The sequence below is a fragment of the Canis aureus genome, chromosome 20 (genome assembly GCF_053574225.1).
Source record: "Canis aureus isolate CA01 chromosome 20, VMU_Caureus_v.1.0, whole genome shotgun sequence".
NCBI lineage: Eukaryota > Metazoa > Chordata > Mammalia > Carnivora > Canidae > Canis > Canis aureus.
Window position 1 is genome coordinate 57,905,170 of NC_135630.1, and position 20,049 is coordinate 57,925,218.

A 20,049-nucleotide genomic window follows, 5' to 3' on the forward strand; every position below is an offset into this window, starting at 1 on the left:
TTTCCCTCTGATTAGCAGTATTGTATTACAGTTTGGTTCACAATGTGCTGTTTTTAATTATCATTTACAAATTTTTTTTCAAATTGGTTGATGTACATTTACATAATCATTTCTATCAGCTATGTAGGTACCTGATTGAAATAACTTTTATTGGACATTTATGTTGTTTCTGATTTTTTACTTTTATGAACTGCAGGCTCTTACCTATACACCTTTGTGCCCTTGGCCAATTATATCCTTAGGATAATTCCTTAGGAGTAAAAGATATGAATTGGTGTCTATATACTTCTCTGGTTCTTAATATATATTGTGAAAATCCCTCCCTTAAGGAAAGGAGCAATTTACACTCCCTTTAGCAGTGTATGAAAATGCCCATTTCCACATTCCTACACTAAGGGTTATCATGCCTTTTAATCTTTGAGAACTCCATTAGACCAAAAAAAAAAAAAAAAGTGACTTTATTGCTTTTCTTTGCATTCCTGTGTCTATCCATTCTGTAAAATAATAACATTTCTAAGACTACTATCTAAACAGAATGTAAACTTCCTTAGGTCAATAACAAAGTCTCCACATACTTAAATATTTATATTCTCCATTCTTCTAAAATAGAGTAAGTCCCCAAAGAGACATTTGAGACAGTGCTTGGCAGAAAACGATGGATTAACAGTATATAACCTTATTAAGAACATCCTTGAATTTTATTTTCAAACTTCACACTCATTGTTTTCAGAATTCATCTGCTAAGGCAGCTTAGTCCTAACTGGGAATGACAAACAGCCCTCTAGGTAGATTCTTCAAACAGAGGAAAGGAAAAGGTTTTGGCAGCTAAGCCTCGACACACCTAACTTTTGTGTCTGGTTTGGACTGCAGTCTCATTCAGTCTTTCTCCCTCTATGATCAGTGTTTGATTGGTTTGTTTTGGTGAATACTGAACAGAATTGGTAGTGACTGTGTATCCTTATTTAAAAAACAAAAACAAACTCCCCAATTTACGGTTATTGCTTTGTTTCAAACAAAAATTATATCATCTTTTTTTCCATAAAGAAAAGCGCTGGGTTAGTATTGTCTTCTTGTATACTCTAGACCAGTTTGCAAAACGATTTACTACAGAATCTGGGTTACATCATTTACATACACACACACACACACACACACTCATACACATCTCACTGGTTGCTGAAAAATAATGGCATCCAGGCATCACGGAGAAGATAATGTCTTTAGGGTCTGCTAATTCCTTAAAGAATCATTCTCAATTTGGAAACTGAGCAAGTCTAAACTATGTTTGGTTCTACATGATTTTCTACGTAATTTTACCCTTACTCTCTGCATTATTTAAAACATCATATAATTTCAAATCTCCTATCAAAAACGAATTTATATTTGAATCCAAAGTAGCATTTTTTTTTTTTTGAAGTAGTGGCACATACTGTTTAGAAAGACTTCCTTAAAGTAAGGAGTTTCATTTAGCTAAATGCAAGAAAAACAGATAGTCAACTCAAATCTGTGATTAGAGCCTGGGATCTCACATTATCTAAGAGTGTTCCTTGACTAAACCAAACACATTTTAATGATCAGTCAAGCCAGGTCCCAGAGAAAAGTACTGCTCTGTTATTAAAAGGAAGCTGAATGATTAAATTGTCGTTGGGAACATCACAGAATCCATAATAAAGTTCACTTCGTGCATTGATCACAAGGAACTTGATCTTAGCGTTCTGTGGTGCTTTGCATCCTTTAAAGGTTGACCATAAAGTGAAGTTCATTCAACAACCTCAGGCATCATGTCCTGGGAATGGGATTGCTTAAGTGTTTGTGAATCATCAAAAAAGAGGCAGAATGTGAGTGCAATGACAGATGTTGGTGGTTTGTTTTCTTTGTTTTCAATTCATAAAAAAAGGCACCTCTTCCAAATGCCCCCTATGTGAATGTTCAAAATGAACTTGAGGAACAAGTAAAAAGAGTTTACAGTAAAAGAGTCAAGAATTATAAAATGCTTAGGATTTATGGAGGAAAAAATATCATAAATCTGCAGTGATGTCTCAGATTCACCAAAGAATCTCAGAATGGAAGGAATAATAAGAGCTAACATTTGTACTGTACTTCTGTGCCAGATACTGCTTTAAATGGTTTATTTGAATTAAATTTTCAACTTTACAAACAGCCCCATGAGGTGGCTATTTTATATTTTTTAAGAGAGTGGTAAGGGGATCCCTGGGTGGCTCAGCGGTTTAGCGCCTGCCTTCGGCCTAGGGCGTGGTCCTGGGGTCCTGGGATCGAGTCCCACATCAGGCTTCCCGCATGCAGCCTGCTTCTCCCTCTGCCTGTGTCTCTGCCTCTCTCTCTCTCTCTCTGTGGGTCTCTCATGAATAAATAAATAAAATCTTAAAGAAAGATAGTGGCAAGACAGGAGTCACACAAGTAGTAAGTGGCAGAGCTATAATTTGAATTTTCTTCTGATTTAAAGGTGGTACTTCCAGATGGCCAGGTGACAACGGAGCCCTACCAAACAAGTCCCAGGAAAATGTACAAACTCCACATGAAGTTTTATAGGCTTCTGAGGAAGTGGTAAGTTTGTAGAGGTCATCACAGAATTAAATGCATTCTCAAGAACTGTGTCAGCTGGGCATTTTGGGGAGAAACTACCAGTTTGGAAGGTAAGTCCGCCACTAAGTGTGGCTCCTCGGCCTGAACCTGTCATTTTCTGGGGTTCGGTTTCCTCGTTTGTAAAACATAAGAGCTGGATGACATGTTCAAAAAGAGATTCTATAATTCTTTCCTGAGACAAACAGCTAAGCACATTGTGATTCAGTGCGGGAAACCTTTCTGTCTATAAAGACCCTGCAGAGGACATAATGGTAGTGTTTTCTGCCATCAAATGAATTCAGTGAAGGGACTTAACCAATATTTGGAGAACCGTCGGCATTTTTGCCTCCTCTAAATTCTTCACCTGTGAAACAGATTAAGGCAGAAAGGAAAGTGGCAATTGGGGGCTCAGGAAAGAGGAGAGCAAACCCTTCTTGTTTGTCTTGGGGATAAGTTCAACGGTGAGGAAGAAGGTATTGACACTGGCAACAGATGACATATTCCTATCTGAAATTCAGATCAAATGATTCAAGCCTTCAGAGCATTCCCGAACAATGGCCTTTCCAGGAGCGCGAATCTGCAAACAGAGCCCAGCAGTTAATTTCGGTCGGCTGGCCCTGCTGGTGCTGCTGCTCCCATCCTAGGTTTACAGGCCGTTTGTGATGGAGACAGTCAAAGCCTTCTCTCTCTCCCGTGTTGCGTTATGCTCTGACACTTTATCAAAGCACACGGACAGAGGGTTGTTCTTAACCATAGATAGAATGGAGCAACCTCACAAATCGGGCTCTAATATTGCACTGTGGAAACATCAAGGTTAAAAGGTAAATCTGTGGTGTAACCATATTGATTAATTGATGTAAGAAAGGTCAGGCTAATCTTTACCTTGCTTGAAAGACTTTAGTTCTACTTGGCAGGTTTCTTGAAATGGTTCCTCTATAAAAGGATTGGCGGGGGGTGGGGGGGGTGGGGAGTAGAGTCTTACTTCAGAGAAACTGGGGAAAATCTCATCAAATGATCACTTAGAGAAAGGTTAGTGAAAGGAGCCTTGATGCAAAGAAAATGGGGAAATCTCTTCAAACACTCACTCAGAAGGTTAAAGCATTAAAACTGGGCCTGGAAGGTGGAAGTTATTTAGATCTCCCTGTATGTTTAATAGGTTCTGTTGGAAACACCTTCACCAGTAAAACCTTCATAGGAGAAACAAAGGCAGTGACTTTAGATAAGAGCCTTAGTCCTGCCCCCAAAAGACCAGAAAACAGAGGTTCATACTCCTCTTTCCAACAAGACAGAAATCTACTGAAGTAAAAACCTGACTTGTCTGCTCCTCTGGTCCTGCCCAGGTTAAAAACAGACACACACGTCTCCTGCAAGGTGGCTTCCGTATCTCCAGAGCGTGGTGGGAAGAGAGAATGATCCCCTCCATACCAAGAGGCACAGGCATGTAAAGGGCACCTTGCTCAAACCTACTTTTGGAGCAAGAGAGATAATGGGGTGTGAGAATTCACATTTAGGCTCCTGAGAAAACAGAAAGGTACAAATACAAATGAGGAAGGACTAGGGGCTAAATCTGTAAGTGTGGAGGGAGGAAAAGACATCTAAGGAACGGGAGGACAGGATGCTGACCCTCAATTACAGCACTGTTGAATGAAAAGAAGAGCCTGGGACAAGGGGTTAGGAGAGGATGGAAATGGAAGTGACTGATGGAAATTTTTTCTCATGCTCATACCTGAAATGAACATAAATGGGCCAGGCTATGCTGTAGTCACAAGCACACCCAGAAACTTCAGAGGCTTACTATAATAAAAATCTATTTTGGGTTCATGTAAAGTCCATGTGGCTGAGTGATACTTTTCCATCCTACAGGTATAGCGTTTGGACCATGTGATCTCACCACAGCAACGGGATGCCTCGAGGTTCCATTAGATGTTTGAAGGACAGATCTGGAAGTAGATTGCATTACCTTATAGCCTAGGGTCCTGGATGCAGTCACTAGGCCCTGAACTAGCCACAAGGGAGACGAGAAATATACTATAAAAAGTTACTTGTCGAGGTTTACCTTTAGAACACTAGGTATTTAAGGTTTTCATAAAGAAAAATCTCCAAAGACTGCATTGCTAAATTTTGGAAGGAATTACCACAGGATGCTTGGAGAACTTCATTGCTATTCTTTCTGACACTGAGGTTAGAAGACTGGACTCATTTTTCTCTAAGTTCTACTCTTCATATAATTTTATTCTTCTACAACAGTAGAGGCTTTTTATTTGCAGGGAAACATGAAAAGTAAGCTAGATGTTTGGAATTATTTTCTTATGAAACTGATGTAATTATCCTTTTACTCAACTATGGCTACTTCCTATAATAGGTAGTGAAGCTTTTATTTTATGTTAAGGAAGCACACACATGTAAAAAAGGATGGAATTTGAAATTAAATGTATTTTGTTTACAAATTTATCCATTGGCTAGCCTAAGGTCAGCATTATTAAAAATAAACACTCGAAGAGGGGATCCCTGGGTGGCTCAGCGGTTTAGCACCTGCCTTCAGCCCAGGGCATGATCCTGGAGTCCCGGGATCGAGCCCCACGTCGGGCTCCCTGTATGGAGCCTGCTTCTCCCTCTGACTGTGTCTCTGCCTCTCTCTTGCTCTGTGTTTCATGAATAAATAAATTAAAAAAAAACACTTGAAGACATAAATCATAATTTGATACTAATCCATATGTAAAATATAAGATCCAACCTTAACGTCATAGTTACTGGAATTCTGATAGGTTGTATGTTACACGTTTTGCATTTTTGTGTTACTGGCTTCAATATATGTTAATAAATGGTAATTATATGCTTTTCATTTGGACAGCCTTATCCAAAAACGATTTAATATTCGTACATCTAATGGGTCACGCACGGCTATTGATCATTTGGATCAGAGTGCAATTTGAACTGCTGCTGGTTAGATTAGAAATTGTAATCATGGAAAAAGATAAATTACAAGGTCTCTGCGGATCACTTTTGTTTTCAGATTCTTAGACATGAAACACCAAATAGGGGAGGTTAGAAAAGAGCTGTAGTGTTGTTATTAATGTGAGTTTTCTAAGAAATACATCCAGAAATCTTCTGCACCTTTATTGTATCAGGAACGTTAAACTTAAAGGGAATGACGTATTATTACAATAAAGATGGTGGCAAACATCCATAAATTATTTGTGAATTACAATTCTAAGGTCTAAAGGCAAAAAAAAAAAGATGTTTAATTTGTAGATACACATTTTATTTTTTTATTTTTTAAAGATTTTATTTATTTATTCACGAGAGACACACAGAGAGAGAGAGAGGCAGAGACCCAGGCAGAGGGAGAAGCAGGCTCCATGCGGGGAGCCCGATGTGGGATTCGATCCCGGGACTCCAGGATCACGTCCTGGGCCTAAGGCAGATGCTCAACCACTGAGCCACCCAGGTGTCCCTGTTTTTAATTCTAATTATTTGTCTTTTCTGCTTTGCTGACAATTATATTTTCTGTGAATAGTGACAATTTCTTTTTTCTTCTTTTGCGGTTTTACATATGTTATTTCTTTTTCTTATTTTACTGTATTGGAAGGGACGCTCAGTTCAATGTGGAGGAGGGATAATGACAGAGAGAATACTTGTCTATTTCCCAATTATAAAGACAGTGCTTATAAAGTGTGGGTTTGTTGCTGGTTTGGAATAAGTACACCTTATCAGATTTGGGAAGCTTCCTCTATTCCTGGTTTGTTAGATTTTATTGAAAGCTTTTCTGAGCTTTTTGAGTTTGGTTTTTCTCTTTTAATCTGTTAATGTGGAAAATTACATTAGTAGGGCTTCTAAAATGTAGTAATCCATATATTCCTGGAATAATATTTAGTCATGGTATTTTTATGACACTGTTGGTTATTATTTTCTAATATTCCAGAATTTTTACCTTTATAGTAAAGATATTTGCATATGATCTTCCTTTCCTGAATTATCTTTTACATTGTTGGTATCAAGGTTTATAGCTATATGAAATGAGTTGGGAAGTTTACTTTTTTTCCCTCTATTTTTGCAACAGTTTGCATAACATTAAAATTATGTGTTACTTGGAGTTGTGGTAGAGCTTGTCTGTAAAACTATTAGGGCAAGGTTTGTGGGGAGATAGTAGTGAAGATTTTTAACTACTGATTCAGTTTGTTAAATGGTTATAAATCCGTTAAGTTTTTCTATTTATTATTGAGTTAGGAGTAGTAAGTTATAGTTTTCCAGGTAATTTGCTAGTTTGTCAGAATTTTCAGATTTTTTAGCAGAAAACTTTTCATTACCTTTCCTTTGTGATTTGAAAAAAAACTTTGTTATTATCCACCCTCTTTTATTCCTAGCACTGATGTATCTTTTATCTTTTATTCTTAATTAATCTTGCCAAATGATTATTTATTTTATTATTCTTGGATATGGTAGCCCCCAAAGAACTTATTTATATGATTAAAAATCTCCTTAGATATAGGCAGCTAAGACTTGACTTTAACCTCCAAAGGAGTCATAACTTCTTTGCTCATTCACATTTTTAGGAAGTTCACTGGAATGAAGGAGAAGCTGGATCCTGTAAACATCATAAGCAGAGCAGCAGATCTCCCACCCACATTCTCTTTTGCAATATGACATCCCCCATCAAGGGACTTCTCCTTCATGAGGAAAGGGAATTTATTTCTTGAGTCTCTTGAACCTGGGTGAGCTCTGTGACTCACTGTGACTGTTTTGAGCAGTAGAATATGGTAGAAATGCCCCTGTGCCAGTTCCAGTATAGCTCTTAACTGGCCTACAAGGTTGGTTTTCACCTCTTAGAAGTTAGCTACCATGTAAGGAACATAACCACCCTGAGACTAATATGATGTAAAAATAGAACAACACAGAGAGAGCAGAAGACCAACAAGCATCCAATTTCCAGATCTGTGAATGAGAAAGCCATTGTGGATGGCCAACCAAGTCAAGCTTTTAGGTGTCTCCAACTCAGTCCTATCTAACTATAATGCATGGGAGACTCTAAGAGCTACCCACTGGAGCCCATTCAAACTACAGAAATTTGAGCCATAATAATTGGTTTGTTCTTTTAAGCTCCTAAATTTAGAGTTGTTTAATATACAGCCATAGATACCTAGATCAAGTAGCTATTGTGAAAAATCCTCCTTCTCAGCCTTCTTCCAATGAAAACTCTTGTCTTTAACGGATAAATATATGTAAGGTGAACAGAGATGCCCAAATAATTAAGAGATTATTGGATATCAGCTCTGAAGTGACACTATTCCTTGCAATACCCAGAATGTCATTGTGATACCCCATTCAAAGTGGGGTCATATGGACATTGGGTGATAAATGAAGGGTTGACTCAAGCCCACTTAACAGTGGGCCCAGTGAGTCTGAAATTACCCCATAGATATTTTCTGAGTTTCTTTTGTATCAGAGGTCAGTGGTATATTATTTAAAGCTGATAAATCAAGTAACATGTAAATATATAATGCTATAAAAGTGTGATACTTAAAGGAATAAAGAATGTAATAATTACCAAGATCAAAGAGAAAAGGATAGTTACCAAGAAATAGAATGATAGGAATTGCTTCATTGTTTACGGTAGTAAGTAACTCTTTACTAGAGAAATAGAAGATTAAGCTAGTTATATGTTGTTAGATTAAAATTAAAAGCTAATACACATGTAGTGCTTACCTGGTTCTGTTATAAATGGTTTACAAATATTAATTCATTTAATCTTCACAATGATCCTTTGATGTAGATATTATTACTTACTTTACACATGAGAAAGCTGAGTCAAAGTCAAAGTTATGGGTTATAACTAGCCCAAAGTCACGCGGCAAGGATGCAAATGGTTATAATGGTAAACATTACAAGAAGCCAAAAACAGATAAGAAATCTGATTGGCTGTAACAGTCTCCAGACTTCCTCTTCCTTTCCTGATACTTTTGATTGACATCCATGCACACCGCACAGATTCTTGTTTATTTCTTACGGGAGTACATGTGTCTGTGCTCATTTTCAGACTGCCCCATGTTGTGGGTAGGGAATTGCTTTGGGCTGAGGGATGGGAGTACTGGTATCCATTTTGGGAGAGGAGAGAAGTAGCAGCTTCTTTGATGTGAGGATCAGAAAAGCAAAGCCACGACGACGTTGAATGGTGTTGAGTTTGTGGCCACACCTTCATTGCTGTCCTGTCTAAAGGAGATTTCTTCCCTTTCCTCTCACAGTTTTAAAAAGCATTATAGTCACAGTGAGGTAAACTCTTTGCTCTATATCATTGATATTAAAACGGTAAATAATAATATGCTCAGGTTCTAATCCTGGGGTTGATCTTTTAAATGTCTCTCTAATTGAAGTAAGAACATTAATCCTGGCGAACATGTCATGGGTAACAAAACATTTTTGGCTTTGTAGATCACAGGATGAGTTGGTATCAATTACAGCTTTTTTCTTTTTTTCCCAATAGCATTCAGTATAATGGAGGCCAAGGAACCTACCAACTCAATATGCTATTTCAACACATTCAGTCAGCCAGTGGACTTAACCTCAAGTTCATTTCTGCACGGATCATTTACAGTGTTAATCTGCGAGTTTGTATGGTGACTGCTTTTTTTTTTTTTTTTTTTTTTTTTTTTTTTGGCCTTTTTTTGTGTTGCAGTTATTGGTCACAAAGTGAGTTAATTGATTTTGTCACTTAATTGTTGCTATACTTCTCTTTCTCTCTCTTTGCTAAAGCAATGTCTGTTTTCTGTCACCACTTGCTGGACTAGATCAGATCCTTCCCTTTGATTTTTTAAAGATCTTTGTGTATACAGCTGCTTTGGCAATTCAGGAATCAAACTGACAGCCCATTGGAAAGGCACGTACTATCACAAGTCTAAAGAGGCACAGAGTGACGGTTCCCAAGCTCAAGTGCAAGGCTTGTCTCTCAGTCTTCTTCAGCTGCCTAGGTTCTTGGCTATTGTAGGGTGCCGATACCAGACAGTAGAGGGCCTGAAGTAACAAAAACAAGGCTCAGGGAGGTATTTGGGCCTGGAAGAATGTTTGCCTGTCCCACAGACTTCTCTGCAACAGGCAACCCAATTTAATATATCCTCTGAGAACCAGGGTATGCACACTTTTTGCTTTTTCTCAGTTGATTTCTCAAACTTTCAACATTGTTTTATTTATGTCATAGGCTTCTCTGGATTAGTGATCCAAAGAGTGGCATGGAAGTCATTTTTTTTCTCTTGTGTTATAACTTACTGTGACTCATCAGGGCAGAAAACACACCTAGAAATCCAAACTCAGTGAGAGCTGAAGAAGTGAAAGTACTATTGGATATCTTACTGGGTATACTATTGTGTATCACAAACATGATTGCTGACCTTCAGAATGGTGAGGGGGAGGTGTGATATCAGCCTGGCAATTAGAGGTCTATGCAGAAAAGTAGCTGTATAGACTTGTCTTTGCCTTAACCTGGAACTCTTGGCAGCAATTTATTTAACAGCCATTTTCCTTACTTTTTCTTCACCACAGTAAGTTCATTTGATTTAGCAGTCTGCTGGCCATGACCACCAGGAGAGTCTGAGCCCCATCCAAATCCCAGGGAATGAATCTCATCAAGTCTGTTTCTGTCATGATGAGTCTGTGTACCTTGACAGTGATTAGTTAGTAGACAGGGATATGTGATATAAGTGTGGCCAGTCGGTATACTTCTGTTGAAGGGACTGGGGAGAAAGATATTTTGATCTTTAGAAAAGATGCAGGAGAAAGTTCAGTTGCTTTTTTGTCTCTAGTTAAATCTGGTGAGGAGTTGAGGCTAGATCTTCTGCATCTGTCCTGTAATTACAAGACAAGCTAGCTAAATGACTAAGCAGCATGTTGAAGATAGCAGACGAGACAAACAGAAAGAAGCTGATACCTTGAGGATGTCACTCAAGAGCCAAAATAACTAGTCCTGTAACCACTCTTTTTCCCAGCTTCTTGAGGCATCAGATTATAAATTTCCAGGGTTTTTTTTTTAAGATTTTATTTATTTATTCATGAGAGACACACACAGAGAGGCAGAGACACAGGCAGAGGGAGAAGCAGGCCCCCTGCAGGGAGCCTGATGCGGGACTTGATCCCAGGACCCCGGGACTACACCCCAAGCCGAAGGCAGACGCTCAACCGCTGAGCCACCCAGGTGTCCCAAATTTCCAGATTTTTAAACAACTGACTTTTAATTGGGGTCTTTTTATCTTTTAGTCAAAAATGATACAGTACCATTGTAGATAAATTATTTGTTCCAATCTTAGAATCAAATCAGAAAACCCACATATGCAACTGGTCTGTTGTCTTGCTATTTAGCCCATTGGATACTGGTCTAGAGATCTTCCAGTCATGGATTCCTTTAATAAATGGTTGGGGAGCCTTTACTATGAGCCAAGCACTGAAGATGGCACGATGAACCAATCAATATTGTTCCTCCTTTCATGTAAATTATAATTTAGCAAGAAGCAGAGATGCTGAACCTGTGTACTTGGAGTGAAATACCTGTGGATTCAATGATGACTTTACCTGCAACATCAGCATCTACCTTTTCAGAATGTGCTTAGCCAAGGTACTCCCAGCCACAGCTGGAGGCCATGACTGTCTGGTGTCACTGTGATCAGATTGCTCTGATTACTGGACTTTGGAGAAGGATCCGTAGGGTGATAAGAGGAGACTGGCCCACAGGCGCTCAGCGCTCTACATTTCTCCTGGCCATTTTAACAAGTTACAGTATTTCCCCTCATGTTCTGCTCTTGCAGATATTTAGAAAGAGACAGTTGGGTTATGCAGTACATAGAGATCATATGGCAAGGGCTAAATGGGATATAGGACATATGTACTGAGCACAGTGCTTTCAACAGAGGGGACACTCAAAAGGCACCATTTAAATATAATTACAGATCCTATAATTTTTATTATTATTTTGCTATTGCTTCCATAAAAATTACCATAAATATAGCGGCCTTAAATAATATAAATTTATTATTATCTTATGTTTTTATAGATTAGAGGTCCAACACAGGTTTCGCCAGAATAAAATCAGTGTTGACAGGCTGCTGTGTTCCTTTCCTCCTTTCTGGAGGAGCTATCTAGAGGAAGATCTGCTCTCTGTTTATTAGAGTTATTAGCAGAATTCAGTCGCTTCTGGTTTTAGGAGTGGAATCTCCTTTTCCTGTGGGTTTCCCAGTTGAGGGCCATTCCCAGCTTCTAGAAGCTACTCTACATTCTTTGGCTCTTGGCTCACTTCCTCCATCTTCACAGCCAGCAGTGGTGGGTCAACTCCTTTTTTTGCTTGGAATCATTCTTCTACAATGGTACTGTATCATTTTTGACTAAAAGATAAAAAGACCCCAATTAATCATTCTTCTTAATGTCTGTCTCTCTAACACACAGCTACACAAATTATCTGCTTTGGAGGACTAATAGGACTGGATTGGACCCACCCAGGTAGTCTAGGATAATCTCCCTGCTTTAAGGTCTGTACCCTTCATGACACTCACAATGTCCCTTTGCCACATATTCATGAGCTCTAAGTGATTAGAGAATGGATATCTTTGGAGGCATTATTCTAACTTTAACACTTATCTTTTCACATTAAAGAAAGCATATTATGGTCAGATCATTTAATTTTTTTTATCTTGGAGTTTCCATCCTCTATTTCATATTCTATCCCCAGCATAGCCAACATTTCAATGGATCTTTGTTTCCATGCAATCGTCTTTATAGCATCCTCTCTCTTCATTCACGAATACCTTCTCTTCTATATTTCAATTTTTTCTCTCCTTTCCCTTCAAAACAATGATTTATACACTTACCCAATCTTACAGCTATCATTCTTACATAACATGTCAAGAACATCTCTTTAGGTAGTGTATTTTAAATAAGGGTATTTTCATGCTGTGGACAGCATGTGGACTATAAGACTGGAGCCACTCGAGGCCCCTTTCTTTAGATCAGGATTGGGTCTGGGAAATAGTAGAAGTCATGTAATAGCTCCAGTTACAAGAAACAGACTAATGTGACTGCTGGCATAACAGGCAGGAACTCAGAATAGACCTTTAGAGTTTTATTCATGCAGTTCTTTTATGCACCAGCACAGAATTTGACTTAATGAGGAAAAAAAAAAACCCTTTACACAATCTATTCACGTGTGATACCACAAGATAAGCACTGGCTAAACTGGTAGGTCCCCATTATGTTTTTAAGGAAAAACAAAGTCAAACAAATAACTAAACACATGCGAAGATTTCAGTAGCTTTGATGTTCTAGGAATTCCCTTGACTTTTGATGACTTCAAGTAAACCCAGCCCACCACTGTGAGAATGCGACGTGCCAGAAGGAGAAGGTGCAACAGTCTCTTTAGCGGAGGGATTCTTGACTTGGGGGTAACTAAAACCTGATCCAAGTTGCTGAGGCAATTATACTCATGAATGTTTTCAGGATAGATGTGGGCGTGCAAGGATTAGAGGTGGGGGGGGACATGGTGTACTCCCAGGGGAAATGGTAGTATCTGGGTATTGTTTCTACTAACCATAATTGCTATGGTGTCTAAATAATGATCAAACTTTGAATGAATTTTAGGCCACAGCACATAGAACACAGGTCTCAGGGCATTTATATGCATTCTGGGTCTAGTCTTCTAGAAGTTTTAAGAGTTCATACAACAAGTTACATGCCAGGAATTCTCTACATATTCATGCCATTCTTGGAGTGATTTATCCATGAAACGAAACAGCAATGGAAAACTAGGGAGATACTGCTTCCTTTTAAGGTCACTGGTGCAAAGCAGAGTACACTGTGTGCGAAGATTGAAATAGGAAGGTTTATTTATGGAGGAAACATTATGGTTGTTTTGCTAGGCTATCAGGTAATATTTGGTTTTGCCCAAAAATGGTAGGAATTTGGTTCTACTGAATTATCAGCAAAATAGGAGTATATCTAAGAATATTCTCAATGTGAGTTACATTCTTAAGTTGACTATTCAGTTACTTTGACAATTATGTCAACTCTATTTCATTTTCAGCTTTAAATTTATTTGATCTTTTAGATATTTCTGAGTATAGCTTGAGTCCATAATAGTCACTTCATGAATAGAATGGGCCCATTACTGATCAATATTTTGTTAAAGATATTTGAGGATATCTTCTAAATAGTGGCATATAACTCCTGTGATGACATATACTTGGCCACATGATCAGAATAAAATGAAATTAGGTGATTGCACTTAATTAAATCAACCTATAGGTTCAGAATAAAATAAAAGATGATACTTTCTCTTTTTTTATTTCTTCAGGGTATTGTGTGTAGGAGATAATTTATTATATGTGCCTTCAGACTGATGTTTATGGTTTCTGAACTATATATAGATCTGGTTTTCCATAGGGAAAGAAGAGATCTCTGTGCCACAATGTGCGATAATTTTCAAATAAATGTGAAGCAATAAAATGGGTTTAGTGCTAAAAACAATATAAAACATTTAATATTTGGATTTCTACTGTGCTTATTGTTATGAACAAGAAAGGCTCTTTGTACCATAGACTCATTCATTTATTTATTCAATTAATATTTATGGAGTTCCCACTATGTGCCATTTTGCTAGACACTGCCAGAGAACCATAGTCCCTGCATTCATCAAGTTAACAGTTTAGTGGTAAAGATATATACTAATTAATGATGATATACTAGTGGACGATTGTTATTCCCTAAGGGCATGAGGTGTCTTTATTCAAGTTAGGTTTCAGCAAATTCTATCATTTTTTACCCTTTGATATATGTCTTTAAATGAAAATCCTTTTTTTTCCATTCTTTTTAGACTCCTACCAGGAAGATACAAAAAAAGTTCCTATTTTGCAGTTTGGATCTCTTCTCCCATAAAACTTCCTCAGTGGTGAATAACTCAAGTTGTTGGGGCAGCATAATAGAGGGCCTGGCAGAGAAGTGGTGAGAACAAAGCCTGTTTGGGATTGGACAGGTTGACCTCTCACCCAGACAGGCTCCCAGAAACCTTATATGGCCTTCCCTGCCCTGGATACAACCAGCCACAAACACTTCAGGTGAGATCTCAGGGAATGTCCTAGCCTGAGAAGGGATTCAAGGGCATTTTTTTTTTCTCCCACAGCCTGTGACTGTGCTATATGATTTCATTTTCAGCACAAGAAAGGTTGTATATCAGACCAGTTAAATACACAAGATTAGGACTATCCTAGTGATTCAGGTTATCTGGTGTCTTTTGTTTTTGTAGGCACACGGATAGAAGAAGGCAGCCTATGGAATCATGTCATAAGGAAAGGATTGCCATTTCTCATGGACTCTGGCTCCCTGGAGCTGAAGAGATTGAGGATGAGGATGGAGACACCCGTGATCTTGAGTTCAAAATTAGGTCTCATTTGATGCTACTTGATCTCCCTAGAGGTCTCAGCAGCCTTGGGGGCAAAATTGAAATCTATGGAGATTGCTAGAAGATCTTCTCCCCAGAACTAAATGAGAATCTAAATTTATAGTAATTCTTTAAGAGGAAAAATAAACCCAAGGGACTTTATTTATTTATTTTTTGGTATTTTTTTAATTGGAGTTCGATTTGCCAGCATATAGTATAATACCCAGTGCTCATCCTGTCAAGTGCCCCCCTCGGTGCCTGTCACCCAGTCACCCCATCCCCCCCACCCACTTCCCTTTCCACTAACCCCCAAGGGGCTTTAATATCTCTCTCTCATTATATATATTATATAATTGTAACCACCTTGAAATTTAAAAATCTTGAATATTTCTTGAATATTAAGAATTAAGAGAACAAATTAATACCAAATATTAATTCTTAATTCTGAATATTAATACTGAATATTAAAAATTCAGTGACCCCAAATTTAGCTGATGTTCATAGCTAACATGGAGTTCAAACAAAATAACCAAACCTTAGGGGAAGAAAAGCCCTCCGTATGAATGACCTCAGAATGGTTGCTGATTCCCTCCTTTTTCCAGAAGAGAAGCCAGAAGTGATTGAAACTGTAGTCAAACTGTTAACATTTCATCATGAGCTTTGCCTTCCCTGACATGGGAAATATCATTTATGAAAAGATGCCAGTCTCTAAGGAATGGGATAGACTGTGAAATATTAAAGATGATAAGACTATGTGTGATATTAATTGAAACATTTTTGAGATACATCTCATCTCAAGAGAAATAATTTCTGTCATTGCTAGAGTTGCAGCTCACTTTTATTACACTTATGGATACACACACACACACACACACACACACTATTTATTTAAGTGGTGGAAATGGAAAACTCAGTACCTAGGGTGTTCGAAAGATGTTTCCAGGGAAAAATTTAAATGTCTTAGATATTTCTTAGGTATTTTAGGGAAAATCAATCACGTGATAAAGTGTTTCATATTATAATAATATAATGGTTGTCAACTTGAAACTACTTCAGTCAGAAATTAAATGATAAAAGTTTTCCATTGGAATTTTTCCGTTGCCACAAGGGATTCCCCATTTTCTATTTGTGAAGAGCAGCTCTTTTTGAAATCTAAAGTCAAATTCAGAATAAAACCCTTCTGAGAGTGAACAGTCTAAATGTTATTTGGGATAAATACAGTTGTTGTTCTTGTTCAAACATAAAATATTAAAACGTATGTTTGCCCAATATTTCTGGGCTCCTAAAGCTGAGAGTTTTACTCAGACTATATAGATCATCATCATCATCAATCATCAATCAATCAAAATAGAGGGCAGTGAGAAGGCTTGTTATTTTCTGTGTTATTAACTTTTTCTTTAGCAAAATTGAGTCTTCTTTGACTATTTGAAATTTCTGTTTTGGAAGCGCTCACTATATTATTTTAAGCTTATTTACAGAATTTTGTTACTTAGCTTCTAGGAAGTTGTTTGCTATAACTATTCTTATTAGATGAGTGTTTTTTTATATCACTGTAAAAGACAATTCATAGAGAAAGCAGTCTGATATATTCTTGGTTTATGTGTACATGTATGTAGTGTGTGCCTATGTGTGTGTATATTGCATGTGTGGGTAATTTCCATGGGCTAAAAACTAGAAGTGGAAAATTTAACTTTATTTATTGCTGAAGCTTGGTTTTAAGAATTGCATCAACATTTTTATTATTTGTATTTATTAGAAATTTCATTTATTATCTTGATTTTTTTTGTCAGTTAATTTCTTTTTAGTCTTCTCATAAACCATGGATAATGATAACCCACTTTTATCAGAAATAAATGAAAATAAAGGTGGTAAAACTAGTTTCTTACAAAGTTCTCAAGAGATGCTAGGTATTAATTTTGTTTTGGAATTTAAAATCACATGTTCCACTTGCCCAGCTCTTCTCAGCAGAGATACATTGAATCTCTAAGTGTCAGATCCCAGGCAGGTACTGGGGTGTGGTGGTGACTTCCTACTTGGAGCTAATAGTCCAATGGTAAATTTGACTTTAAAGAAATATGCTAACAAGTATGTAATCATGCCTGGTCATAAAAGCTGGAGTAGAAGAGTACTTGTTTTTAGGAGAGGATGCAGTGGAGATTTAATTTGGATTGTAGGCCAGGGAATGCCTCTTTGAAGAATTGACAACCCATTTCATATTAGATTATAAGGAAAAGCTGGGCAGGTAAAGATTGGGTTAGTAGGTCTTCTAGTAGAGGGTATAGAATATTCTGTTACTGTCAGGTCGAAAGAAGTCGTGTCCTGAAGATATTGAGTGATGGTCTATATTGGCTATAGGGTAATGAACTGGGGGTGGGGTGGTGGTAAATGATGGAGGGCAGGGGCAGGTATAGGCTAGACCACAATAAAGTTTTGGGATTTATTTTAAATTTGGCTGGAGTTGGTGAGTGGTATTAATTGATTTGATTAAAGAGTGTAAACCCAAAATAATAAGCCATCTCATTAGCCATGCCTGTATCATCATAAACATTTAAATAATTCACAAAAATACACAAAGGAAACCAAAATTCATTGTGGATCCCATCATTCAGAGAAGATTGCTCTTAACGTTTAGGCAAACTTTCTTTCACGCCATATGCACACATGTTTCAGTTTTATATTCAGATAAGCTATATTGTTTTTTCCTCCATTGATCTTAATAATCACTCAACATAACTGTGGCCATTTTTCCATATCAACAATAAGGTACATCAGTATGCTTGATGGCTGCTTAGTTGTCTATTCTGGTGAATTATACTAATTAGCTTAATCAATTCCCTATTGATTAGTGTTAATTATTTCTGATTTTTTTTTTTTTTGCTAACATACTTATGTGGTAGGGCAATCCTTATGCATCTTCATGCATAGATATATTTCATGTATGTGATTACCTCCTCATTAAGGTAAATGTTGGAAAGGGAAATGCTAAAGAATTGGTACATTTTATGTTTTCATGTATATTGCCAGTCATTTGGAATTTAGAGAATCATGTAAAGAAGAATCAGAATTTTTTTCCCCTAAATCAGTAGCCGATGGTCTTACTGAAAAAATAGGATGGGCTTTTAAAGCAACACAAACAACCAACTTTACTGTTTGCAAATTTAGGATTTGTTTTTTCTCACTCTGTTTAATCTGTTTACTTGTCCATTTCTCTTACTAGACTATACACTCCTTTTAATGGTGGCAATGTCTGCTTTGGGCCACCCCAAGTTCCTGTCCCACTTACTAGCTGCGGGACCAAAGACAATAAGCTGTTACAGTGGCTGCAATTTGTCTTTAAAATACTTTAGCAAGGACGATAAATGCGCGAGTATAAATTAGTTTTAATCCATGCCTAGTTAACATTTGAAGTATCCTAATCCGGACTACATACCAGAAGGGTTCTCAGTTAGCATTTCAAAGACTCTAATCAGGACTTCACTTTCTGAAGGCTGTGAGTACAGACCTTCAGCTATTGCTATCTCAATCTTCATTTGAGGGTTTTCAGTGAACCTAAGAGCTGCTGGGAATTATAATTCATTGGTGAAATGTGTAGTGTACCACATACGCAATTATTTCGTACAGTACACGCTTGCTTTCTTTGTGCCGTACAGTAACCTGGAATGAGATCATGGGGGAGAGTCCCACAATCTTTCCGATATTTACTAGTGAGAATCTGCTAGTTGTGCAGGCCAGTTCATACAAGGAATGCCTTGTAGGTCACTTTTTTTTCACTCTTTTTATACAGATGTTCAGCCAGGGGATTTCTAGTGGCTTATAACTACGGGGCCCCTTTGGGCAGCCTCTGGGCTTCACTGAAGTTAGTTATAGAACTTTCCTTCCCCAGGCCCCGACCCTTTTCAAAATACAGAACCCACACCAAAAATAATAGCAGGTAGTGTAAATATTACGACATGTTTTTTTGGTGGGGAAATGAGGAGATTACCAAATCAACAAAGCCTAAGAAACTTCCCTTTACACTCCTTTTGTTCTCTCTCCTGTCTCATCCTATCCCCCCTCAGGTTTTCCATTTACTGTTTCTTTTCTTTCAATTTTCTCACTTTTATAAGGCTTTTAAAAATCCCATTTATTTATAGCCCACACCCTTGCAGCACAACAAAATTGTTGCTCATATACATCCCTCGGCACTGTAGAGCTTTTCTTGTTGTAAAGGGAGAAGTTGGATCCATTCCATTTATAAACTCTGAGGATGGGACATTCCTAACCCAGGGCATGTGATCCCTAGAATTTTGCTTCGTAGCTGCCCGGCCCACCACAGAGCTCACTTATGTTGCCTCCACACATCTTTGAGCAACTAGAGCCTTTTCACAGTGTTGAAGCCTGTTTACCCCTGTTACTGCAGGGGGGAGTCCCAGGGAGAGGAGGTATTTCCCAGGGCATACTTGAGTCTGCGTTTCATTTCCTTTAGAGTGGTGTCAGCAAACAATACCAAGTGTGAAAAAGACATTTTGGATCGTGTTTACAGGGGCCTTGGATACACTTACTGTTTTAGAGGTATGAGCTTAACTATTGTTAAAGTCTTTTGATTAGCACGGAGAGGCCATGCCACGTTGAGCCTGCCCTAGTGCTGGTCTGTAAAGAGCTGACCAAGAGCTCTGAATGCTCCCTCTGTGGCTCCTGTGGTGTGCTGTAGCACTTCAACTTCCACGCTTCACATGCACACTGTTCACAGTAAGTTCCCAGTGCTCCTCGGGCAGTGTGTATGGTTTGCATTTTAATTATGGTCACTATCTTTTTTTGACCACTTGGGTTATTTTTGATCCTCTTAATCCTGCAAGGTGGGCAGCATATAACATGGAGGAGGAGTATTGCCTAGTAATCTGGTAAGGGTATAGGGAGATAACTGATTTGGCCACTAGACAACTCTGTACCTTTTAGTCATTACAAACCCCTTCTACATCTTAGTTGCCTCATTTGCAAAATACGTACAATAATAATACTTATAGGATGGTTGTGAAGTACAGATGAGATAATATATATAAATTTCTGATAAGTAATGTAATAAA

General features: G+C 37.9%; 1 protein-coding gene across 15 annotated transcripts in view; it reads left to right on the forward strand.

Annotated features, from left to right (window-relative positions):
* LOC144291848 (uncharacterized) overlaps positions 1 to 20,049 on the forward strand; it is a 141,439-nt gene that overhangs the window by 62,529 nt on the left and 58,861 nt on the right. For 8 of the 15 annotated variants that reach the window (XR_013359419.1, XR_013359421.1, XR_013359420.1 and 5 more), the window contains 4 exons: positions 2,465 to 2,565; positions 9,062 to 9,194; positions 14,423 to 14,663; positions 14,852 to 14,989. Coding sequence is in view for 9 of the 15 variants with exons in the window: in XM_077861680.1 (XP_077717806.1) it covers positions 2,465 to 2,565; positions 9,062 to 9,194; positions 14,423 to 14,554 (366 nt within the window). In the remaining 6 variants the exon portion in view is untranslated. Of the gene's footprint in view, positions 1 to 2,464; positions 2,566 to 3,923; positions 4,025 to 4,446; positions 4,765 to 7,136; positions 7,296 to 9,061; positions 9,195 to 14,422; positions 14,664 to 14,851; positions 15,740 to 20,049 lie in introns of those variants that run through there. The other 7 variants (XR_013359418.1, XM_077861689.1, XR_013359417.1 and 4 more) reach the window with 6 other exon arrangements.